This window comes from Rhodamnia argentea, chromosome 9 (assembly GCF_020921035.1).
Source record: "Rhodamnia argentea isolate NSW1041297 chromosome 9, ASM2092103v1, whole genome shotgun sequence".
NCBI lineage: Eukaryota > Viridiplantae > Streptophyta > Magnoliopsida > Myrtales > Myrtaceae > Rhodamnia > Rhodamnia argentea.
Window position 1 is genome coordinate 26,495,561 of NC_063158.1, and position 24,834 is coordinate 26,520,394.

Sequence of the window (24,834 nt, forward strand, 5' to 3'; positions counted from 1 at the left end):
AGAACCAGTATTAGTGGGTAGGTTCCGGGTTCTAGATGGAACCTACCCGAAACCTGGAACCGCTCACCCCTACAGGTGCTAATTATAATAGAATCATTTGCCCGATGAAGCCATAGTATAGGGATGAATTAGAATAAACTTTGTGTCTTGATTTCTTTTTCTGTCCTTTATGCTTTATTTCGTTGTGTTTGTATGTCTAATCAGAACATTAACATGTTACCAAAAACACAATTGAAGGGGCTATACGTATCACATGAGATTTTTATAGGGAAAATGTTGAGTACACTCATTTATTGGTGTTAGAGGAGCTTTTGATAGAGTCAAGCTGACGATCCTAGCAACCTACGCATTCTATTCCAAATTTCTGCTTATCCACTCTTTGAAGAAACAGCGACCGTCAAGGTGCATACATACACGTTACATTGAGATGATAGGTCTGTGGTCATAGATAAAGAAAGGCGGAAGAGAGAATCAAAGCTGCACCTTTGGCACCAACCCTCAAAACAAACAGATGGGAGGAAAATTTGCCATGAATTCCCTGATTCTTGCTAACAAACTTCTTAGAGTTAAAAGCAAATCCTTGAAGAATTTCAATTTCAAAACTTTACCCACAAATGTCCATTGAAGTGTATCCGAACATATTTCAAACACATCACTTGGCCCCATTTGTGTTTGGTGTGAGAGCGCTCAATCAATGAGCTGTTACATATACTTTCCATTGTATGATTGCTTCTAAACAAATCTTGTTATTGTGTCTACACATGCACCTATTTTATCACTAAATGATCATTTAGGCTCTTGACGTGTCATCTAAATTGTTCCCTCCTAATGATGAAGCTTGTACTCGTCGTAATTAATCTTCATCTCTATTATCTATTTGTCACTATTTTGGAGTTTGCATTGATTTGATATATATATATAACCTAATGATAAGGTTATAGTTATTCGCATGAAAACGGTGCTTATATCTGAAACACACCATTCTCTATATCTTATGAGATTAGAGAAGATAGATTCTGCACTCAATTTTAATTGACATTTCAGCTAGGAAATATATTTATCAAATCCTTGAACTCCTATTTTTTTTTTTGGGGGGGGGTGGGGTTCTTTGTTGGTCATCAAAGATTAAATATGCGAAAAGGAAAAAAGCTGCAATGTGTTGTCATATTAATGCCGGTTAGATCAAAATGTGTTATATGTAGAATAAAAAGTAGAGAGAGAGAGAGAGAGAGGTGGAGGAGCAGCTCCACCCCACCGCCAGCGATAATTGATGGTGCAGCGAGACCCGCCCTAGCTTAGGCGAGCTAACCACCAGGTTGCCACGCTCGCCAAACACGGTGGCGATCAAGAAGATCAAGAACCCAATATAGGCTGCAAAAAGATTGAGGGATTTGATTGAATACTATGCAAAAGTTGGTCGGTGACTTCATACCATTTGATCACAAATGTTTCATCGAAGTTCCCAATTACTTTTTCTTTCCCGTAATTTTAGTTCTCTAACCTTGCTTATACTTTGGGCAGAAATATATGGGGATTGCAAGAATTGATTTTAACAGAATTTGAGCGGAGGGGCCTTCTCTTATCAACTATAGACGAACATAGATAATTTTATGGAGAACAAACAATATTGACCCACTTCCCGAATTACCCATAATACATGATATTGAGTATCCAAAATAGTGTGGTAATATAGATAATCTCCATCCGAACATGTATATTATTTTGGGAAGAAACTCCCATATCACAAGCGTCCTTTTATTATGGGTTAGTGATATTTACCTCACTTCTTAGACTTTGCATAATTGTGTTTTCATTTAATGGTGAAGAAGGGTCAAAGGATATTTCATTTAGTCAACCACCAAATCTCTTCCAGAAATTGTTACTTTTCTCGTCATTTGGTGCATAATCTAGACTCCTCTTATCCGGGATTGACTTATTCGTCGATGGCTCATTTGAGTTTCCTTCACGGCGGGGGAATAAGCGGAGGAGTCTGCGTCAATTGCTGTTGCCCTAACCAAAAGATAATTGCAAGAAAGATGACGCCTTTTGGCAATAGTGTGTACAACTCTTTCTAGACATGGACAGGTTTTGTTGTTAGTTAATCCGAGTTGATTGATACATTAGGACAACGATATCTTATTGACAATTTCTCCCTGTCTAAATTGGACAAAGTCTCATATTTTATTAAAAAAAAAAAAAGTTTATAATCCACTGAAAGCTACGGCTTTTGTTCCATCACCAATTTAAGACCATGCCTACGTAGCTCAAACCAAATTCATCTTTCTAATTGGTATCCCATCTCTTCACTCCACACTTTTTCCCCAAGCCTAAGTCCATGTTCAAAAGACAAAACAATGGACGCTTACCAATTATGACAAGGCTTCAGGGAGAGTAAAAGAGCTTTTAAATGTTCATGGACGTTCGCATGTCCATTTTGCAAAAACCTTTCAAATCAAAACCGAATTGACTTCCAAATTAACAAATATTCGAAGCCCGAAACCAGTAAGTCCAATTTATGAGGCCATTGGTTGGCTTAAGTTCCATATCATAACCGTCTATTTGATTAAGTATGCAAAAGCTTTACTAACCTTAAAGATACTTGCATACCCTCTCGAACGCTCACAAATCAAGAAAAAAACAGAAAACAGAAACGCTTTTATAATTGCTAGGGAGGAAATACAAAATTAAACTGACATGTCTTTCATGGTGCGATAAAGGTTCCTGCTTTGCATAGCAATAAAGAAGACGGTACATTTAATGATGATCAAGATCAGGTTCTGCAGGTCGGCTGTTGCTTCTTCTTTGCGATGTTGCTTAATTCTGTATTAGTTACTAAAAGCAACAAACAAGAACCCAAAGGACCATAGATTAAAACATCAAGCGTTGGCCTCCAGTCCGTAACCCCATCCAGCATCTATACGTTGCACATAATCAAGCAGTCACGTCGTCCGTTCACTGTTCTGGCTAGCACCGGTCTACAACTTGCAAATGTACAGGTAGCAGATTTGCTGTAACATTTAGGGAGGCATTGTGCTATTCATCTAGCCTCCACTTAGAGAGCAGCATGGTCATAGTTAGGGGCCACTGCCAAAATTCTGTCGTTTCGATTAACAGCCTGTCTAGCACCTTCACCCTCTGTGGCCGCTTGAACACCATCGTCCACAACTATTAAATAACCTTCTCTTCTTATCAAACTCTGCATTGCAAAGTTTTTGACATGAGAATGATGATGGTAACCGCTGACACTTTTGTAAGAAATGGTAAGAGTACTCAGCAATTTCATCGTACCTCTATGATGGTTTTGACTTTTTTTATTTCACTCGCCGCTTCCTCCTCCGAGATATCATTATTTTCATTAAACTGCTGATGGACATACCACATGATTAAGTCCCTTTGCCTCATTCCAACCAATCCATCCCCTGCAAAAGATAAGGAAACTCATTAAATAAAAACATCCATCTGCCAACAAACTTTAAATAGAGAAAGTTCCCACTGGATCTATACAAAGAGCAGAGCATCAGGCATTATGTCACAGCCGGCGGAAAAAATCCTCATTAGAAACAGAGGACGCATGGGCGGAGTCTCAGGATTTCTGTTTGTAATTCTTTTGTTCCAGAGAGAAAATAATTTGATAGCTAGGACAGTTGCCCACTAGATGTCAAAATGACCATTACTCTTCGTAAACATGATGTAAAATATAGGATGATGTTAATAACAAAGTGGAACTCGCAAATAAATTAACCCGAGTTAGACAATGGGAAAATCCTTAACATGATTATATGCCAAGAGGAGAAATCCTTATCTACCTTCTCGTGTTACGGCTTCTTCATGCTGTCTCAGGCACATAATGAGGGCTTGGGTAACCCTTTGGAAATACTCATCACTGACCACAAGCTTTTCTCGCTGCTTGTCTGCAGAACTTGCTCCACTTTCTGCATTACCATAATCTAACTTTTGTGAAATCTAAATTACTATCAAAAGAATAATAAGCTAGTAGAGATTTAACACTCACTTGAATTGCCAAACTGCGCGTCCGATGCAGTACCTGCAGGTTGAGCATCATCTTGGGCAGGAGCATCAGGTCCATTACCCCTGCTATCGCTCAAATCACGATTACCCTCTTGAAACTCAGATAGATCAATCTCAGTTGACTCCACACTGTATGAGAGGGAAAACCAGGAACAAATAACAAAAAAGGTTATGACAATGGTATGTGAGATGGGTTGAGCAGTACATGACTGCTGGGAGGAGCGAAAGCAGGAAACAACACTTATATGTGAGGAGGAAATCTCAAAATTTTGCTGAGATCTTGCCTTATTATAGATGTTTTCAACAGTTTCCTTGCGACATCAACATGGCGCGGTTGTACCTAAAGAGAGCATCAGTTCAATAGTATATTGCATGAAATTACCAAATGATGGGACAAGGAACTCCAGAAATGTACCTGAGCTTCCAAATAACTTCGAGCAATGGCCTCAGACAGCCTGATCAATGCCTCAAGTTGCCTGACAGTCATACGGTAAGCAACTCTGCTACCTGGAGTTGTATCACCTCTTCGAAGTGCAACATAAGACTCGACCAACACTTTCCTTGCTTCTGAGCTCAGCTGCATTAACTAGTCCAGTTAAAATGATCTATATATACCTCCAGATACTTTACAGTAAATCAAAGAACAAAGTCACTGCCGAAAAATCAGAAACAAACCTTCGGTTTCAAAGTTTTGGCAAATGCAATGTATCGTTTCAGTTGGGCAGTATTAAATGCAGGAACAATAGCATCTTCACGTTTCTGATGAACTCTCACAATATGGTGGGCAATGTGATAATCAATCTCATCATCAGGGTCATCAATCATTACATATACCAGATCAAACCTCGAAAGGATAGCTGGAGGTAGAGCTACGTTATACTGCATGCAGGCATAACTAAATTAGCGAAGCATCATAAGTCTACAATGGTTTGAAAAAAGTGACTTAAGAAAAGGTCTAACTTCAAGGCTTCCAAAAATTCATTCTCTCACCTTGAGTGGTTTAGATTTGTCATAACGGCCCCCTGTCGGGTTGGCAGCAGCTAGGATTGATGTCCGGGCATTTAGAGTTGCCTGAATACCTGCTTTTGTGATGCTTATTGTCTGTTGCTCCATTGCTTCATGAATTGCAACCTTCCAAACGAAAGTCAATTTCAGTCCTAAGTACCAGAATTAAATGTGGCCAATGTCACAGAAGCAAGGAAGAAAACTTACCTGGTCCCTGATGTCCATTTTATCAAATTCATCAATGCAACAGATCCCATTGTCCGCAAGCATGAGTGCACCAGCCTAAAATAATCATATGATCTTAGCAACCTGCAGTAATTCTTGCAACAGAGAAGCAACAAAAAAAACCAAAGAAAAGAGAGACAGCTTCCTTTGTTCTGTCAAATTGAACTTTATTTGTCCAAATTCATTGAAAAGATATTATCTTGACAAGAGAATGTAAGAAGATTGAAAGAAGAGGCAAATCAAGAAGGTGCCAGTAAACACTCAGTAATAGGTCAGAAATGTGAATAGAGTGAAGCCAATTTCTCAAATTTTTCAACAGCATTGTGCAAAATAACTCCAAATAAGCAGCTTACTTGAAGGGGAAATCTTCCTCAACTCTGCATTTACAACCACTAAGAAAGAGCCAACAGAAAATGTCCTTACTACGGATGAGATGAATAGGAAACGCAAATCTAGGACCATATACTGTCTGAGGTACATTCTGCTAATTCCAGAATACCATCAAAATTTTGGAATTCTCAGATAATGAACAGATTGCTACTTCACTTTTTACTTTACAAAGATGCTTCAACCATAATTGCACCGTCTGCTTTGCAAGTCCGGCTATTATGAAATGGCTCTAAATTGAGATTCAATAGTCAAAATTGTAGCTTCTACGTTATTACAGAAATAATTACCACTACAATATTATTGCCTTTCGTCACTGTTGCAAGATCTCCAAGTGAGAAGGTAAAAAGTGGACTTCTGCCTGAAGGACCAAGGAATATCCATTTGCAAGGGAAATACAAGTAAGAATTATTAGATTTGATGAATGTTTGTCATTGATGGTCAACAACATGTCTTTCTAAAATTTTTCCTAACCAGCAAGTTATGAAAACCCTATCATTATCTAAAGTATCCAGTGGTCCCACAAACCCCACGCTGTCATTGCACTTAGTTGCATACAGTTGATATTTCCAATCTCATCATTGAAAAGGATGTATACATGTTCTGGAAAAGGTAGACCCAGGAGAGGTGACAGCATCTTCAACAAGAATGATCACAAATCTGAAGTCACACCATTCAAACAAGGTGATTGTTCTTTCATCAGAAAAACCAAACTTCATGACAAAGTACATCAATCTTTCCTTCAGTGGGTTCTTCAACTTCCAGCAAGACACATGGTAGAAAAGAAATTGAATTTTGCAGGTACAAAGCACTGCAGCAGTTTAATTCTTCTTTACCAGGAAAGATGCAAAGACAGCAGCGGACATTGCAATGCCAATACCCCATTTGCATGTACTATAACAAACAAAAAGAAATTCTATAGATAAAGAATAACAAGCAGCTACCTCGATACAAAATTCCCCTGTTTCTGGTTCCTTGGCAACAGTTGCGGTCAACCCAGCAGCAGAGGAAGATTTTCCTGATGTGTATACAGATCTAGGAACTATGCTTGAAGTATATCTGAAAACACAAGCGAGCACATAAATAAGTCCATAAATCTAGTAATACATGAAAACACAGATTCCTTTCAGCAAGCATGATCATAGGGTTGACGAATTGGATTAAAACAGACAGCATACTTGAGGAACTGAGATTTTGCACAGCTAGGATCTCCAACAATGCAGACATTGATATCCCCTCTCAGGTTGATGCCTTCATAAGTGAGCTTGTGAACACCACCGACGAGCATAAGGAGAATAGCTCGCTTGATGTCTTGATGACCAAACACTGTTGGAGCAATGCTATTGACAAGCTTATTGAAGAAATCAGGGGTATTCCTCATTTTCTGAAATTCATCAATCTCTTCAGCCTGTGACAGACAGAGATGTCAGAAGCTGTTGGGTCAGCTGTGACTACTGTAACTCACTGCGATTGCACAAAATTGCCAGGGAAAGCCCCATTACGGTATAATTGTTCCGGTCAAATGATCTTTTAGCTACTTTGAAAGAATTCAATTTACAAGGTCCTACTAGAAGGGACTTGATACGACTTACAGAATATACTTAGTCTCATACAGGCATAAGCTTTTCGCCTGCTATGTAGAAAAAAAAATCTTCAACTACGACTATGCCACGCCAACTAAAGCCCAGAACATTTTTTAAAATAGGGAAAAAGCCACCAAAAACCCTAAATTATGCCCGCTATGACACATTTATCCCAAACTTTTCTTTGTGACATAAAAAACCCTAAACTTGTACGCATGTGACACATTTACCTCAAACTTGTGCTCGTGTGACACATTTACCCCAAACTTTTTATTGTGACACTAAAAACTCCAAACTTATAGGCATGTGACACATTTATCCCAAATTTTGAGGTAAATGTGTCACATAGATATAAGTTTAAGATTTTTGATGTCACAAAAAAATATTTTGGGGTAAATATGTCACACGGGTATAAGTTTAGGGTTTTCGATGTCACAAAAAAAAGTTTAGGGTAAATGTGTCACATGAGTAAAAGTTTGGGATTTTTTATGTTACAAAAAAAAGTTTGGGGTAAATGTGTCACTGTTGACATAGTTCGGGGTTTTTGGTGGTTTTTTTCCCAACCAAAGTATACATGATTCAGCTACATTCTTAAGTCACATTATTGTTCACACCATCACTTCAATGAAGGTTGTTCATTAGAGACGAACCGTGAATTGCTGGTTGTCATCTTCATCAGCACCCTTCTTCCTATTTCTAATGTCGATGTCTCTTCTACCATCCAAAATCTGAACCAATGCAAAAGGAGGTAAAAGTGTGCATTAGCAAATAATCTGTGCACAATTTGCTTAATTAAATTACTGATCTCCCAAGTGAGCAACCTGCACTGAATTGGCAATAAAGGCAAGTCGATAAGAGAGATCTCTCACGCCTAATGCCCGAAGACCTCTCACACCTTCCTTTCCAACAGATGATGGATTGCGCTGTGAAGCTTCCCTTCGGCACTCTGCTCTCTCGCCAGGGGAAGCCAGGGCCAATATGTCAGGAATGACAACAAGGGTACCGGTAAAAATGACCCTGGAATCATTCAGATGATCAAATTGATTCAGAAGAAGAAGCATCAAGAAGTACATGAATAAAAGAAGAAATGTTGACAAGCTAATTCTAGATAACTTCATATGCTTAATGTGAGTAGGAGAACGTTCCATCACATCCAAGAGTTATCAGTTGATCTGTGTAAACAAGCAGTCTTAAGCATTGTCTTTCTCCAAGAAAGAGCAGTCCTTAGCATTAGACCAATTGTTTCTTTGTTCTTTTTCTCTTACCGAAACTCGCATGTTTGCAAAAAGGCAAATTCAGGTATGATCCACTCAGTTTCAAATGGCCTTTGTAGGGGACATATATTCAGATACACGTCATTTCTTCTGACAAGTCATACATGGCAAAGACTCTCATATCCAGCTTGACAATTCGCATCAGTGATGGCCTAGAAATTACAGTAGGAGTAACAATTCTAGCACAGCAGTAATTTGCAATCTTAATTAGCTACCATCATTTCAAATAGATTGGCATCGGCAAGACCACATAGTCTGACATGAACATCGTCCAGAAGAGAGCATTAATTGGATGTTCTCCTGCTGCCATTGGGATAGAAAGACGTGAGAAATTGCCTTTTGTAATTATTCTAAGACTCGCCTTAATTCACAGGAGATGTTCCAAAGGTCAGCCAATAGGTAGTTTAACCAGATGTATTCAGGAATGAAATGCTGATATTCGCAGCTTTGATGGCAAAAGAATTGAACTCATCGTATTCTTTCATGGTAAGAAATTACATGCAGAGATTGGTGTCTTTCCACTCTAGGATCACCTGCCTGTTACTTTTTGGGATGTCCCATCAAGAAAAGAAATTCTGGAAGACTAAAACCTGGAGAAAGGATGAAACCAAAATGATGACTGGACAATTAGGCCTGATAGTGACCCCAAAAAGTGAGTGATCGATCCTTACGTGTCACCAGCTCTAGCCTGCTCAACTATATCGTGACGGAGAATGACATCCATTGATCTGGGCAGGGATCCAGCAGGTATCTCTTTGGAGGTCTCCTGCATTCTCACCCTCTGCCAGTCTGCGAATTTGCTTTCTTGGCGGAGCAATGCCCACTTCGCTCTATTTGTGCACGTAGGATCCACGCAGATTGAGGGCTGCAATTGAGCACGAAATTGCATGGCTGATAAATAAATTACTAGGAAGAGATAATGCGAACTAGTTGAAAGCACTTGCAAGGCATATTCTAGGCAACCTCAGTATACTTGAATTGTTGCTCCACATTTCTTATGATGCCTCCGCAGTCCAAGCACTTGAATGTGCCCTGGAGAAGCTCCGGCCGTACTTCGCTTGTGCGAGTGACCACTCCAGTCACCGATACAAGCTTCCCTATTTCTGCGGTGGCCAGTTCCCTTAACCTACAGTGTTAGATTAATTTGATCATTTCAAGTTAATGAATTCGGGAAAAAGAGAATCGACAAATGCAACAGAAAGGGCGGAGGAATTGCTTCTAAAAATTCAAACTTTACTGTTCTTATGGGCAAGTAGAAGTAAGGGGAGAAAAAGAGACCTCTTGGAGAAGGGGAGATTGAAGAAGGCGATGTTGATGTCCTTGTGGGGATTATCGTCGGCGATGAAGGTTGGCTTCTGCTCCATGACGAAACGCTTGCAAGCATTCTTGAGGTACGGCTCAAACCTGATCGACAGTAGACATAACAGTCAAATAATCTCCAGAGAGAGGGAATAATCGAAGTGGCTGAACAGAAATGATAAAGACGGACCTCAAGAACTCGTCGGAGATGGCGGACTGAAGGAGGTCGCTGAAGAGCATGACGTGGGAGAAGTCGATGAAGATGGTGCTGGATTCGCTGGCCTTCATCGCTTCGATCTCGGCTAAGTAGTAAGGAGGTCCTCTCGAATTCGGATCTAGCGTGAAGCTGCGTTTTCGTTTTTCCTCTCATCGTGAATGGACAACACAAGCAAAGATCGAACGAAGGAAGGAAGGAAAGGTGGTCTGGGTTACCTCTTGAGGAAGTCGAGGAAGACATCCTCGACCTGGACGGCCTTGCGGTCGACGAAGTATGAGTCCATGGGCAACGAACGATGACTTCCTCCTCGTACGCTCTCTCTGCAGAGCAGTTCCTTCTGAGGGTTGGAATGGCGGAGGAGAAGGTTTGGCGGGAAGATATGGAGGGCCATCCACTGGCTCCCGCCAAAAATCCATGATGGGCCTAGGCCTGTGCCTGGGCTGGGCTTTTTTGCGGCCCATGTCAGGAACCAATCCCGAGTGAACTTTAGTCATCGAACAACGTTGCCAAGACAAGATACGATAAATCTAGCATGTCCACGTTACTTGAGTCGTCACACCGACTCCCGCCATGAAACTCAAGTTCTCGACTCGATCATGTGTTTGGTTTTGAGTTCGCCCATCATTCTCGTTTTTTGGAATGGCCGCACATAATCAACATTTGACCCGATTTTGACTACATCTCATCGAAGAAAGACACGTAAAGCCAATCGCAAGAAGGCCTCTCTAGCTGCAAGAGTGGAGGCACCGATGCTCCCGCCGTCTGGATTGTATGGACGTAAGGCAATGGAAGATTTGTGGGACCAGAAACAGGACCCCGAGTGCTTATAGGATCCTGGAAATTTGTGTTCGTTACGATTCTGATGTGTCGATTTTTCCACACTTCAAGATCTATTCCTGCGAAAGAGAGCGACCATAGTGTCGCGATTAGCAGTGGTCAATGATTTGTAACGTCACCACATTAGTACATCAGTTCAGCTTTTCAACTGAACCAGACAGACGGTCAAGCAATGTGAGCAGCAGCGAGAACTTGAACCAAACTCTCCCTCAAACACCGATCACCTGGCTCATATTTGCTTTGGAGGAGTCGGCACAATTTCTTCTCAATTCAAAGAGAAGCGAAGATACCGTTTATTAACCGTTCACCTAAAACCATACATGCTCCCGTGAGGCAGGCAGCCGGACTACTAGAACACCAGGATCTATTTGGTCTGCTATTCAAGTACAGCTTAATCAACTGGCTAGTCCATCCTCTAAGTACCGTTTGACACCCATCAAGAACTTTGGTCCTTGATATAGCGTCAATGGACTCGCGCCTATTGTCCCCAGAACGACTTGCATGCACCTACACTTCTGTTTGATGTTTGATGAATTTCGAGAATTTCTACATAAGGTTGCTCGCGGCATTGAGGTGGGAATAAACAATATCAGGACTCTCAAACTCGTCAACAAGAAAAATCTAACTTCAAGAAGTTCTTACGGCTATACGATCCACAACCTTCATCGGTCAATTAGAAAGAGGCTTTTATGCAATTTTCGTCTAGGGATCAAGACTTGTCTTCTCCAAATCCATCATCCTATCGTTGAAAACATGGAAAAGGACATCGCACGCCTGCCTGGATGATGGCCTCTCTTGTGGGGCAGTTTTTGTGCACTGCAGTGCGATTTCTAGCACTTGAAATGCTGCATTCTCTTCCCCAGCTAGTAGTGGCCCCAATGCTGGGTCTATCAACTCTTCCCGAGCCGAACCTTGCATCTCAATATGTGTCTCCACCCATCTGACCATGTCCATGTCTAAACCGAAAGGAGCGCCTGTTGGCATTTTCCCGCTCACGAGCTCCATCAGCACAATTCCCATACTGTAAACATCGCTTTTTTCAGTTGCCTTCATGGAGTATGCATACTCTGAAAGAAAAGCAAAGCAACAAGTAAGAAGAGCCTGTCCTATCTTTCCATAAATTAGACTGGAACAAAACTGTTTAAGACATAGGCAGTATCAATTTTTTAAGTACCTGGAGCAATGTAGCCATACGACCCCGCAAACCACGAATTGGACTCAGTGTCTAGTGATTCGTAATTCTCCACCAGGGATTTCGCGAGCCCAAAATCACCTAGGTGTGCCTCCATGTTAGAGTCCAGCAACAAATTGCTAGATTTGATATCCCTGTGAATGATCTTTGGAGCACAGTCATGATGCAGGTACTCCACGCCTTGAGCTAATCCCAGTCCTATGCGTAACCTTGCTTCCCAATCGAGGCTCCTCTGCTTCTTCCAATTCGCTGGCTCCTGGTGCAACCAATCCCATAGACTTCCATTCTCCATGTACTCGTAAATTAACAGATTGGAACCTGCAGCTTTGTTGCTGCAGTAGCCAATCAATTTCACTAGGTGTCTGTGCCGGACCCTGCCCAGCGTCTTGACTTCCCTGACGAAGCTCCTATTTGATAGGAGATCTTCCCTCCACGATATCTTCTTAACTGCCACAGTTTCCCCGGTAGGCATCTCAGCCCTGTAGACTTTACCGGATCCCCCAGAACCAATCATGAACTCATCACTAAGGTTGTTGGTGGCTTCCATAATATCTTCCCATCTGAAGTCTTGCTTGGCAGCACCCTGGTGGAAGAGTAATTTCCGATGTGCCTGGGAAGAATTAGTAGAGGACACGCAGTTCACTCCATTGAATCTTTTGAAAGCCTCGCGCCTGCTCTTCAAGAGCAGGGCAATAGCAACCACCAGAAGAGCAATGGCTGCCAAGGTTGACACTGCTGAGATGATAACGACTGCGGATCCACTCAGACCTGACTGATGCTGGTTGCCGGATATGAAGCTGTTGCATGGGACAAGAGGACTCCCGCAAAGATGCAGGTTCCCTTGGAATGCCTGAGCTGGCCACCGTGAGAATGGCTTCCCCAGATTGCCCTGAAGCTTGTTGTAAGAGAGGTCAAGCTTCCCCAAGCTGCTCATTTCGCCAACTTCCGAAGGAACTTCTCCAAACAACTGATTGTGAGATAGATCGAGTGCTTCGAGTTTTGACAGCGTGGCTATAGAGGGCGGGATTTGGCCGCTGAGATTGTTGTGGCTCAGATCAAGGATGCTTTGGAGATTCTGGAGTTGTCCAAGTTCCACAGGAATTTCACCAGTGAAGTTGTTTTCAGAGAGTCGAAGCTCATAAAGCTTGCCTAACTTCCCTATGGATGAAGGGATAGGCCCAGAGAGTTGGTTGCGGTTGAGGTTGAGGACATTGAGTGAGGCAAGATCACCAATTTCGGCAGGGAGGGTTCCATTCAGCGAGTTTGCATCAAGAGAAAGCACCAACAGCTTGGAACATTCGGATAGCAGTGGAGGAACAGGGCCGGTAAAGCTGTTGCTCGAAAGCTTAAGTTCGCCCAACCGTGGCAAGCTCCCAAGCCACAAAGGGACTGGCCCGGAGAGAAGGTTATTGTTTAGATCCAGGTGGGTCAATTTCTTGCACAAGGAGAGTTGAACAGGAACAGTTCCGGTGAGCAAATTTCTTGATAGGTCGAGCAACGAGAGCTCACGAATCTTCCCCAAGGTCCAAGGGATACTCCCGTTGAATTGATTGTTTCCTAATCTGAGTCTTTCCAAGAAAGGTGAATTACCCAGTTGGGGAGGTATTTCGTCCTCAAAGGAATTATCTGTGACATCGAAAGAAAGGAAAGAGTGCGAGCTACACAAGGCAGAGATGCTGCCATCGAATCTATTTTTGGAAAGGTTGACCCTGGTCAGGTTCCTTAGACTGATGAGAGAGTGGGGAAGATTACCGCCGAGAGAATTGTTGTAGAGCATGAGCTGCTCCAATGCCAGGACACTCCCCAGTGTTGGGGGAATACCGCCAGACAGAGCATTGTCTGCCAAGTCCAGAATGGTTAGTTGGTGGCACTTGCCTAGAGCAGCGGGAATTTCTCCTACAAGCTCATTCTGCCTCAAGTGAAGGAGATTAAGCTGATCTAGCCTCCCAATGCTGTCAGGTATTCCCCCACTTAAGTGATTTCCAAAGAAGTCGATCATTTGCAAGCTCGAGCAGTTGCCAATCTCCGTGGGGATCTCCCCGCTCAAGCGGTTGTCGTAGAGATACAGCAACTGGAGCTCGCCAAGCATCCCAATCTCCAGCGGCAGGCTTCCCTCCAGATCGTTGTGGTACAGAGCCAGGGCCTGCAGGCTGCTGAGATTTGCTATGGATGAAGAAATGGAGCCCACCAAGCTGTTGTTGTGGAGATAGAGATCTGTCAAGGCGACCAACTCATATAGCTCAACTGGGATGGCACCGTTGAGGGTGTTGTTGGAAAGGTCAAGCTGCTTCAGAGCGCTGCAGTTGCTCAATTGCGGGGGAATGGGGCCAGAGAGCTGGGCCTGAGCCAGAATCAGGTGCTCCAGATGAGTGGCATTGGAGCACAAGGCGGTGGGAATGGTGCCGGAGAGGTTGTTGTTGGAGAGAACCAGGTAAACCAGCTCCCCCATGCTCCCCAACTCGGCAGGGATGCCGCCGGTGAGCCAGTTCAACGACAAATCAAGATTCTGGAGCTTGTGCAGGCGGGCCAGGGATTTTGGGATGGAACCCTCCAGCCGGTTCCCCAGCAAGTTCAAGTAGTGCAGCTCGCCCATCTCGCCAATCATTTCATCAATCTCCCCGGACAGGCTGTTGTTCGCCAGGTTCAGCAGCCCAAGATTCCCAAGCCGGCCCAATTCTCTCGGGATGGATCCGCTGAGGCCATTGAGCGCGGCGGTGAACTGCGTGAGGCTGGAGCAGTTGCCTAGCTCAGACGGGATGGGGCCGGTGAGCTGGTTCTGCTGCAGGATGAGGTTCTGCAGCAATGGGAGCTGTCCGACCTGAGGTGGGATGGGGCCGGTGAGGCTGCAGGAGGCCAAGCCGAGAGTAACGAGGCTTGCCAGGTCCCCCAAGGACGGAGGGATAGGGCCGGTGAGGGCAGGGTTGTCACCGAGGCGGAGGACGCGGAGGGAGGAGAGGGAGCCGAGCTGAGGAGGGATGGCCCCGGAGAGTTGGTTGGAGAAGAGGAGGAGGGATTGGAGGGAGGAGAGGTTGGAGAGAGCAGGTGGGATCGGCCCCGTCAGGCTGTTGGAGGAGAGGTCAAGGTGGAGCAGGTTTCGCAGGCGGCCCAGGGACGGCGATATCGACCCCGACAGCAAGGACGCCGACAGGTTGAGGGCCACCACCTGTTGTCGAAGCTGATCGCAAGACACGCCGGTCCACGTACAGAAATTCGGGTTGCTCGGAGACCAGCCGGACAACACTCTCGGGTCTTCTTCCACGAACGACGCCTTGGCCTCCAGAAGTATCCTCAGGCTCGGGGTCGGCTCGCCATGTCCTAACGAGCAGAGCAACACCAGAAGCACAAGGATTACAGCAACCCGATTATCAAGAGCTCCGTGAGGCATGAACAATATCGCCATTGCTTTCGCTCAGCACAACGAGCATCTACTCCACCGTCTGCGTCGCTAGCAAAAGCATGGAATGCAACGCGCGTCCCCGTGATGGTTATGGCGGAGTTAAGCGATCCTGCTGTGGCTGGTGGTGGTTGTAGGAGGTGGAGGCAGGGGATGGTGATGGGTGCATGGATTCAAGTGCTCGCATGCGTTGGAAATGGAAAGGGTTGGGGGTGCTCGCAGAGTCTTTAAAGAACCCCCTTGCCTTGAAATGCCACACAGCACAGCACAGGCCTGCTTTAGCTGTTAATGAACCGCCATGAATGACCACCGAACAGAGGAGAGAGAGAGAGAGAGAGAGAGAGAGAGTTAATGAGAAACAGAGGATGGGATAAGTACGGTCAAAGAGGGGTCAGAGAGGATGGGTTCTAAATGGATGGATGCATGCAGCGTGAAAAGAGTCGTCATGAAATATAGGGAAAAAAAAGGGTGCTCCTGCTCCTGCTACTGCTACTGCTGTCCAGTCAGTGACTAACTCCAAACGTTGAGACCATATTTAAGCTACCAATCTCACTTATTGATGGCATGGAATTACACCAGCTGATAATAGCTGGGTTTTATTTGGCCCGTTTGGGGTACTCGAACGTCCAAGTCCAAAGAAAAGAAAAAAAGGAAAGAGGAAAGATGCAGTGGTTGAATTGCTGATGTTTTAGTTTTTGCTGCTTCTCAGTGTGTTAGCTCTTTCGAATACCGAAACCCCCGTTGGAAAGAGAGCGGTTGAGTTCCCTCTTTTTTCTTTCTTTTGGGTTTTACATTGGTATGTATAGAAAAGAAAACGATGGGAAAAAGTTTGGAAGGCTTCACCAAGTCAAAAGCAGACCCCACCACGTCCACGTCCACGTCCACGTCCACGTCCCCAAATAATTCATCAATGATTCTGGTATTCATGAGCTCAATGCATTTGAGCCTTTGATGCGGAAGGGTCTTCCGTCAAATCCATATGATCCAACGGTCGGGATGCGCTGACCTCGCTTCCGCTCGGAAGCATCCTAAAATGTATCGTGTCATCATCCGTGATATTCCTCTACTGTACCCAGCAGCAAACTTCCAAAGTCCAACAAACTCCAACTCCACCATAAATAGGTAGGCCCCTCTTTCATGTATCTTGCAAGTCTATCCCGCCCTTGTTATTCTTCGCTCACAACTTCAATCAAACCTCCATTGGAAAAGAAACAGATCATAATACCAACAAGTACCCTCTTTTTTTAAAAATTCTGGCCGGTTTCACCTACCTCTCTAACATTCTTTCTTATTCTGTCCCTTTGATTGACTTCTTCTCTTTCTTTATTCCTTTCTCAAACCCTCTTCCCTTTTTGACTCCCAGCTTCTCCGTTGTCTGAGCCACAGTCCCATTATGCCCCCCACCCCCTTAAATAGCTCTAGTAAAAATCTGTGATCTGATACGAATCAACTAGTGCTTGGTCTAAGAAAGGTGAAATCTTGTTTAGAAAAATGGCTTTCCACAGTTAAAAGTCCAACCCAACTCAATTTAGCCCCGACAATTACTATGGAAAATGCCAAATGCAGCTCCTTTAGACCGACTAACAATTCATCTCAAATTCCTCATATCTCAAAATTTTCCTCACTTCACTAGTCATAAACACTCCAAAGTTTGTCTCACCAACCCTCTTTGGTTGACAGTTTTCTAAATAGCTTATCCTAGTCATTATCTAATCTCTAGGAAGTGTGTAGAGTACATCAATAACTTATAACGCAAGTAGGTATGTTCTAGTCAGTGGCAAATACAAGATTTGTCGAGGTGGAGCAAATGTGTAGGGGCATTGCAACACTGTTGCGGACTGAACTAGCCTATCAACAAAGTATCGCCGTGAGTTTTTCTCAATCTCACTCATTCGGTGACACCATGGACGAATTTTTGGGCATAAGATCAATCTCATGATGTTTATCTCCAAGCCATACCTAATAGTGAGAAAAATAATTCTTAGTAGAGCTTGAATTATGTTGAGTATGAACCAAACTTTGACACTTCACGCTAGCATAAGGTCAGCATCAACCATTAGATTGAGCATAATCATGGTCCTTGACCGTAGGATGGGGCATGTCACCAAACAATCCTTTCAGCTCAAGAGTGCTTGCTTGGCTAGTAGATCTTTCTAATCTCAAAATTCCATCTTCACTAATGCGAGGTCACGATGGTGTACTAATGATATGAATGACTGGGTTAAACAAACGATCGACATGATATTATTCTAGCGAAAAAGAAAAAGGAAAGAGCAATAAAGATCTTTATAATCCCATTAAAGAAAGAGGAGTTTGGCTGGGGAGGATCAATCAAAACTTAGTTCTCCGTCTCTATTTCAATTATGGATAGTCAGCCTAATTCAAGGGGACCCAAATCCGTTTCAATAAGGCACGACATGTTGGAATTGCCCCCAAAATCATACGGTGAGGATTCTCTCAACTCCCCGTGACACCCTAAATAATGGCCAATCCGCCATTTATTTTGTTCCGTTCGATGGGCCATGAAATATTAAAAGAAAGGCACAAAATCCACAATTATCAGCAATAGGGCAACCAATCAAAGATTCCACTACAACCCATGAAGCATTGGAACTATCCCATACGTGGACTTCAGGTAGGGAAATTTCCATATAAAATTGCAGAAGATACTAATTTCCAACATGAAAACGACAATGGCGATGACTATGCATCCCCCCAATACTTCTCTAATGTGGATCGGACAAGATTAACATCGGCAAGACACTGATACTTAAAGTAATTAGAAAAGAAAAAGAAAATCCGACACGCTAAAGAAAAAAAAAGATTTAATATATTATTCAAATCATGTATGATGCACATTCCCAATGCGAATGACATTTGGCATGAGAGTTTTCTCGTGAATATTCACTCACTGGCTGTTTTTTGTTCCAAAAGCAATAAAATTCACACTAACATCATCGGAAAGAGACCATCTTCCTGTCAAGGGGTTGTACACAAATCCAGCCATCTCTTTGACCTGGATGAATCCGAGGATGGACGACCAAGATTCAGCAAAAGTATGTTGATCACATTATAAAACTGAGGCATAGCGAACACAAGAAATGGTCGAAAAGCATGCAATCGTGGCTTACACAGATAGAAGAACGTTGTAGGATTAACACTAGCTCTTCAGGGGTAAGGAAACTCAACCACTGGTGTGTACCTTTCGGAAGCTGCAATGTAGAAATGCGAACATGCATTGCCTTGTTAAATTCTAGATCTAACTGACAAGTGATGTCTACTAGCTAAATCATTTTCACACTTCATTGTAATCTCACCGTCTAATCACGCAACCATTAATCTAGAAGAGAACAAACTACCTGAAAACTGAAAGTGAAACCGCTGAATTAAAAGAATCATCACCCAGTCAAAATTTTGCAGTTGTCTACGCTATTTCACCAAGGAATTTCCTTGGTGAAATAAATATCAAACCCCTTACAAATTTCCTAACCCAAAACGAACGAAGACTCGCTGCATCTCTTACTTTTGCCCACACACATTTGAATTTTAATGGTCAAGGAAAAACAGACCAATGTCTCCAGTGCTATGTTAGAAAATAACATGCATTTTGAAACATGTTGAACAACAGCAGAAACTACTTACGCAATTATAATTTTGCAATTGATCAATAGTAGAGATATAGTCAGGGAGAAAGGAAAAGAAACATACCCAATGGAGGAGGTACTCGGCAGCAACAATAGCAGTTGCATATGCTCTCATAGAACGGTTAATAGTCGAAATCACCAAAGCTCCCTCAGGAATTGTCAATGCCGAGAGTGACTGACAAAACTCAGCAGGATCTGCTACATGCTCTATCACCTGTAGTCATTCAAAAGTGCACTTACGTAAAAACCCTTTTATTATTTATTGGATCCAGAATATAAAAAAATGCCATCAAGCACCCATGACCTAAAAGTTATATAGGATTGTGCTGCTGTAGCCTGAAAATTCATTCCACGAGTGAAAAGCAGAAAACAAGAAGGCATCTAGAAGATGTAATGAAGCAAATCTGTCATGAAAGCATCTAGAAGATCATAATTAAACATTAAAGAAAGTGGTTTGAAAAAGAATAAGCGTGTGGTTCTGGCAGGGAATAGGTACCTCCAAAGAGATCACTGCATCAAATTTCCTTTGTTCTTCAACAAGCTTTTCTGTCCATTGCATGAATCACATAAGCTTTCAAGATTCGTGTTTTGACTGATGAAATCTTACGAGTATATAACTTTCTCTATCATAATCCTCCTTTAATCTCCCATTGCAAAGAAAAAAGCCAAGAAATATACATTTAGAAGTATTCGTTTGCTGATCCACGCTACAAGTTTGTAACCACCACCAAAAGTCAAACCCCATACTGGCCAGAAATCTACATTTACATAGTACCACACTAGCAGCAAACTGCCTCCTACAAGAGTGAATTTGAGCCATAGCATGACTTTTAACACCTGTCCTTGGTTTATTTTCTTGCTAAAACCTTGTGCCCCGCCAGTTACATGAGCATTCAGCAGGCTATCATTTTATTCTGATACAGCTGCATGTGAGCCAAAAGACTCAAAACCACACTTACAGAGAAACATTGGAAAAGGTAAGCCTCAGCCCTGCCCAAGTGCCTTATTAAAGCTCTAACACTTTTACCATCCCCAGATTATACTGACATTTAGTAAAATGTCCTTGGTACTATCACTTTTGAGCTCTGAAATTATAAACTCCAGATATAAATCACTGCTCAGATATAGAATCCTGCTAAACAGTTACTATAACGCTAAGGATAGTGATCCACAGACCTTAAGTAACAAGATAGGGGACTCTTGACAAAACACAAGATAATCTGAATCCAAAAGAGAGCTACCTTAGAGAGAGACTTTCATGCATCACAATGTCAATATTTTGCTAACCACATGACTTGCAAGTAGTAGGTGTGGTACATTGTGGATTGATGGCTGTATAATCACCAATCGTGATGCTATCCTACAATACTTCCAGCTAGGCATTCTTAGATTGAATGTAAGAGCGTTTTGGTTTTTGCAAAAAATGATAACTACAAGGGGAGTCTCAGAAGTGGACAAGTAAAAAACTTGACAGAGAAATGGAGTTCTCCCCTCACAAGGTAATGATCCACTAAAACATGAAAATATGCATTAGACGATACTTTGATTTTGTCATTCTTTTACTTTTAAGTCTGTCAAAAGTTTCAAACTTTTCAGGGTAATTGTGCTTCCATGTGTGAGACTCTACTAGTTACCTGTAGCTGCATCCAAACTAAGTGTTCTCACTAATTTTCGAACTACCAGAAAGAAATGCTTGATCTACGCGTAAGATGAACATACCAGCTGTTGTACAGCAATATTCAATCGTTGAAGTCACTGGATCCAAATCCTGTGTTGATAAAGAATGTTATCATCCAGATAAAACTTGCAAGTTGATCATTATTATTAGCAAAAATTGCTTTCAGCTAATTAAGAAATTATGCTTTGTAATATCACTCTAGTCCAAATATTAATCAGAGAAAAAAATCTGTAATGAGCAATACTTATTTATGGCAACACACAAATGTTATGGAATTATCTTACCCAGTGCTTCAAAGGTTAACCAGCAAAACCCTTTTAACAGGATTCGCAGCATCAATCCAGTACTTAATTATCAAGTAAAATGTATCACAGGCTTCTTAGCTTACAACAATGATAATCAAACAAGAACGATCAGAATAACAAAAGGACTGAACAATAACAAAGTTGTGGACTATGCCAGAAAATCTCAATAGCTGGAGTAACTCATTAATTAATGAGACTTCCCAAGTATTGAGCATATGTTAATATTCAGACCGTAGGCATACTGAAGCTTCGACCCACTCAACCTACAGTTGGAAGAACAGCCAAGCGAGGGTAAGAAAAAATGTTTCTCATTTTAAGATCTTAAGGACACCGGGCTAATGGGATGCCTATTAATTCCCAGGTTTACTGCATCAGTGGACCCGGATTCACTCTCATTTTTTTTATTGCCCCAACAGAGGAAAAACTTGAATAATATACCAAGCAGGAATAAGGGCAAGAAATTGATTTAATTAAAAGAGGAGTAAGGCAAGGAAGGCTAGTCCGGCAACCGCTGGCTGTCGACAAGGAGTCAAGTGGCAACTGTAGGTTTTTCTTTGGATTTTACACTGAGAGTCCAATGAATTCAATGCATGCACATAGGTAAACTATTTTTACAGCTCCAAGAGAACCTCCTAATTTCTATGTAGCCTATACTAAAGATATTCTATCAACAACAGAAGTCAATCATTTTAGTAGCCCATGCTTTGAAACTTTCACAAGAAAATATTCATTTTGTGATGGAGAAATGTGCATACAGCATGAATGCGCGCAATCTTGATGTTTTTGTCTACAGCATCCACACCTGTTACTGAAGCTCCCATCCTGGCCAATGGCTGAAGAGGCAAAAAGACAAGCATTAATTGATAGCCCTCTCTGCTTGAACCATTGAAGTTGGTAAATAATATCCGAATATACCGACCGAACTCAAAATGCAAGATATTTGGAATAGAAAAAACCAATATCATGTTATCTCAATGAGATGAGCACACCATCCTCTCTGCTGACCAAACTCTAGCCATGAATTACAATTGTATGACTGTCCAGACACCCTTCACGCTCCCACAGCAATAAAATGAAGCTCAATTTACAATTCACACCAGCCAGCACATCAACAACAGTTGGTATACAGTACAACAGAGAATTAACCGGCCACTTGCATGACCCATAATAACTATGCAAAAATGTCCCTCTATCAAAATTATGCTATCATTGGCAAAGAAAAGCTTTCTTTTCTTTCTTAGAGTAAATGCTACTGCCTTCTCGCATTTTTTTATGACGCAAGCCATGTGCACTAAATAAACTAACACAGCGTAAAACAAGCCTCATGATTGCAACAGTCCTAGTCAAATCTTCATGTTGCTCATAGAGCAAAACCAGCAGCCTTGACGGTTGGCGACCAGCATTTTTACCAAAAGGGGCCTTTTATCAAGTTCCAACATATGGTGCAGCATGCCCATTGCCACATCACCATTGTTAATGACTTTTGTCCATATTCTTGATATTAATGCAATGGAAGCTACCTCAAAGTCCAGCTTCTAGCATCGAATGATAGAGATATTTAGATGCAAGAACTATTGAAGAAACTTCAACACGGCCTAAGATATACTATTAAGGAAATGTTCAGATTGTAGCACAACGAAATCAGCCAATAAGATAGCATGTGGAATCTACCGTGTTACTTTGACCCCAAAAAAAAAAAAAATTCTACCGTGTTATAACTTTTCAAGAGAAAAGGGAAGAAAACCTTGACCTCATTATTGAGTATGATACGATTGCAGCTGTCTACCATATGACTATGACAGAATTAGATGTACTAAAATGCTACATTACAGGTAGGCAGACAGATTTAATGGCCACAGGTGCACAATGACTTTGTTATACAAGCATGAATAAGACCAACAAACTCGCTCAGCATTTGACACATTAAATCTTCAACCACTGCTGTCTAGGACCTTTCCGAAGGTGGTTACCATCTTTTATCTAGTCATTCATGTAAAGTAGACAAATAAGGGGAATGAACGAACTTTATACCTCTGAAAGAATTCCACCGCCACAACCAACGTCTACAATTTTCATACCTTCAAAAGGTCTCGCAGAGGATGGATCCTTCCTAAATCAAGAAAAGTCAGCCAAATCTGCAAAATATGGTTAGCAGGGACAATTTCATTCTCATAGAAAAATGTCATTGACAAAAGAAGAACAGAGTGCAATGCATCTCATGGAAGCCACGCTAGACGATTGAGTTATATGAGAATGAAATGATTGCTTGAAATTGCAATTGTTGAAGTTCTGCCTCGAGCTATTGAGTTCAACTAAATGTGGCGAACTTGAAACCTCATCTCCTTATTAGGTGTGAAGCCACTACATGCAGTAACTAAACTTGATTGTTCAAACAAGTGGCTAATAGCGAAGGATCACACTTAACGTACCCGAAATGTCGACACAGTGTGGAGCGAATGAAAGCAAGTCTTGTAGGATTCATCAGGTGCAGAGGCTTAAAAGGGCCTCCAGAATCCCACCTATTCACAGCACGAGGAGAGACCAATTATCATCAAATTTGCACATGAAAGCAACGCAAGTTACGTCTGGACCTCATAAGTTGCAAGATATAACAACCACGCATTTCAAAGACTTTGAATTTCCTATAGTTCCAGCAAAATCGAAGAGCGTCAACTCTTAAGTAACTACAGCTAAGGTGTTTCAGCTGCTAAATGAGGGCGAAAATAAAACAAAACAGGAAGCGATTCCACTGCGATCAATCGCAAATATACAATGTCGAATTCAGGCGAACGAAAGAAAGCCGCCAAATCAGGAAAATCGCCGTTTACGAAAGACACGAATCGGCAATCAACGAGCTGACCATGTATCGGCGATGGCGGAGAACTTGGCCAGCTCGGGATCCTTCAGAGACGAGCGAACGGAGGAACTCTTCGCATTATGCTCGAACTTGTCGGAGCTTCCGGAGGATTGAGGAGCTGGCGAGGTGGAAGCGGAAGGAGCAACGTCAGAGAGGAGCCTCGAGGAAGCGAAGGCAGCGAGGGTTGGTGAAAGCGTCCGCGAATATTTCAGACGTGCAGAGACGGCGCGGACTCGGTGGAGGAGCTTCGACGCCATGGCGGTCTGCTACAGCACAAGGGACTCGACGGAGGGAAGCGAATGGAGCGAAGGCGGGTCGTGTCGTCGATGAGGGAGAGCTCAGAAGCGGCGACGGCGGGGGATGTGTGGGCCGGTGTTGATGGGCCCATTTGTGTGAAGATGGTCGTATTCAACGACCCGGTGACGAGGGGCCGCGTGTTCCATTCGTCCCCGGTTCTATATCTGGGTCCTGAAGACTTTCTATAATCCATGGTTCGGTTTCAGCTTGGCGTTCAAATCGACGGAGCACAAGGGCACGCTGAACATAATGGGCGCGGTCATTGTTAATCGGATGTGTTCTCTGTCACGGTCAGTTGAGTCAGTTAAGCCCAATCACATGCAAAAGCTAAGACTGTCAATGGTTGGTGTGGACTAGCTGTGTAATATTATTGCTCCATCCGGATGATATGACACTGGTCTTTTATACGATCACGTCGGAGATCGAGCCGGATTCATCAGCGATATGCGAACCGGATTAAACAGACAAAAAGAGTTGACTGGAAAAAAGGAAAAAAAAATCAGACTTGAACCGGCCGGTCTAATTTTGTTAAATTAATGTCTCGAATTCGAACGTAGATAGAATGTATTTGAAGATAAAATATATATCTTAAAGGCCACGTGAAATCACGT

General features: G+C 42.6%; 3 protein-coding genes across 8 annotated transcripts; all 3 read right to left on the reverse strand.

The window, feature by feature from the left end:
- Positions 1-2,631: 2,631 nt before the first annotated feature.
- On the reverse strand, positions 2,632-10,386 carry LOC115755412 (DNA replication licensing factor MCM6). Of its 2 annotated transcripts, none has more exons than XM_030694795.2 (18): positions 10,235-10,386; positions 9,993-10,148; positions 9,782-9,907; positions 9,467-9,629; positions 9,175-9,368; positions 8,051-8,246; positions 7,880-7,957; positions 6,825-7,054; positions 6,591-6,705; positions 5,242-5,316; positions 5,020-5,160; positions 4,705-4,908; positions 4,445-4,606; positions 4,314-4,369; positions 4,013-4,158; positions 3,807-3,932; positions 3,289-3,419; positions 2,632-3,196 (listed from the first exon to the last, which is right to left on the reverse strand). In XM_030694795.2, the coding sequence occupies exons 1-18, from the start codon at positions 10,300-10,302 to the stop codon at positions 3,053-3,055; spliced, it is 2,511 nt and encodes an 836-aa protein (XP_030550655.2). In that variant the 5' UTR covers positions 10,303-10,386; the 3' UTR covers positions 2,632-3,052. The 2 variants fall into 2 exon arrangements, with proteins under 2 accessions (XP_030550655.2, XP_048140933.1); XM_048284976.1 differs by having other exon boundaries at positions 4,314-4,365; positions 4,441-4,606.
- A 1,050-nt stretch (positions 10,387-11,436) lies between these two features.
- On the reverse strand, positions 11,437-15,600 carry LOC115755385 (LRR receptor-like serine/threonine-protein kinase GSO1). Of its 2 annotated transcripts, XM_048284975.1 has the most exons (3): positions 14,867-15,600; positions 12,031-14,794; positions 11,437-11,923 (listed from the first exon to the last, which is right to left on the reverse strand). In XM_048284975.1, the coding sequence occupies exons 1-3, from the start codon at positions 15,446-15,448 to the stop codon at positions 11,559-11,561; spliced, it is 3,711 nt and encodes a 1,236-aa protein (XP_048140932.1). In that variant the 5' UTR covers positions 15,449-15,600; the 3' UTR covers positions 11,437-11,558. The 2 variants fall into 2 exon arrangements, with proteins under 2 accessions (XP_048140932.1, XP_030550618.2); XM_030694758.2 differs by having other exon boundaries at positions 12,031-15,600.
- A 2,650-nt stretch (positions 15,601-18,250) lies between these two features.
- LOC115755390 (ubiquinone biosynthesis O-methyltransferase, mitochondrial-like) lies at positions 18,251-24,282 on the reverse strand. 4 transcript variants are annotated; one of them, XR_007199663.1, is made up of 10 exons: positions 23,930-24,279; positions 23,499-23,588; positions 23,101-23,179; positions 21,825-21,902; positions 20,806-20,854; positions 19,583-19,632; positions 19,151-19,300; positions 18,921-19,025; positions 18,574-18,654; positions 18,400-18,458 (listed from the first exon to the last, which is right to left on the reverse strand). XR_007199663.1 is itself a non-coding variant. In XM_030694762.2 (9 exons), the coding sequence occupies exons 1-9, from the start codon at positions 24,181-24,183 to the stop codon at positions 18,351-18,353; spliced, it is 939 nt and encodes a 312-aa protein (XP_030550622.2). In that variant the 5' UTR covers positions 24,184-24,274; the 3' UTR covers positions 18,251-18,350. The 4 variants fall into 4 exon arrangements, 3 of the variants coding, with proteins under 3 accessions (XP_030550622.2, XP_048140935.1, XP_048140934.1); XM_030694762.2 differs by lacking the exon at positions 18,921-19,025 and having other exon boundaries at positions 18,251-18,458; positions 23,930-24,274; XM_048284978.1 differs by lacking the exons at positions 18,921-19,025; positions 23,499-23,588 and having other exon boundaries at positions 18,251-18,458; positions 23,930-24,282.
- Between the last annotated feature and the right edge of the window lie 552 nt (positions 24,283-24,834).

Bases quoted from the DNA above. Each gene is read 5' to 3' on its own strand.
- LOC115755412 (XM_030694795.2), bottom strand. From the start codon at position 10,302: ATGGACTCATACTTCGTCGACCGCAAGGCCGTCCAGGTCGAGGATGTC. The intron at 10,149-10,234 runs GTAACCCAGACC...ACGAAAACGCAG, and splicing joins TTCCTCGACTTCCTCAAGAG to CTTCACGCTAGATCCGAATT. The intron at 8,247-9,174 runs GTAAGGATCGAT...GAATGATTCCAG, and splicing joins CAGGCTAGAGCTGGTGACAC to GGTCATTTTTACCGGTACCC.
- LOC115755385 (XM_030694758.2), bottom strand. From the start codon at position 15,448: ATGGCGATATTGTTCATGCCTCACGGAGCTCTTGATAATCGGGTTGCT. The intron at 11,924-12,030 runs GTACTTAAAAAA...CTTTTCTTTCAG, and splicing joins GTATGGCTACATTGCTCCAG to AGTATGCATACTCCATGAAG.
- LOC115755390 (XM_030694762.2), bottom strand. From the start codon at position 24,183: ATGGCGTCGAAGCTCCTCCACCGAGTCCGCGCCGTCTCTGCACGTCTG. The intron at 23,589-23,929 runs GTCAGCTCGTTG...TGCTGTGAATAG, and splicing joins TCCGCCATCGCCGATACATG to GTGGGATTCTGGAGGCCCTT. The intron at 20,855-21,824 runs GTATGCACATTT...TTATCAACACAG, and splicing joins AGATTGCGCGCATTCATGCT to GATTTGGATCCAGTGACTTC.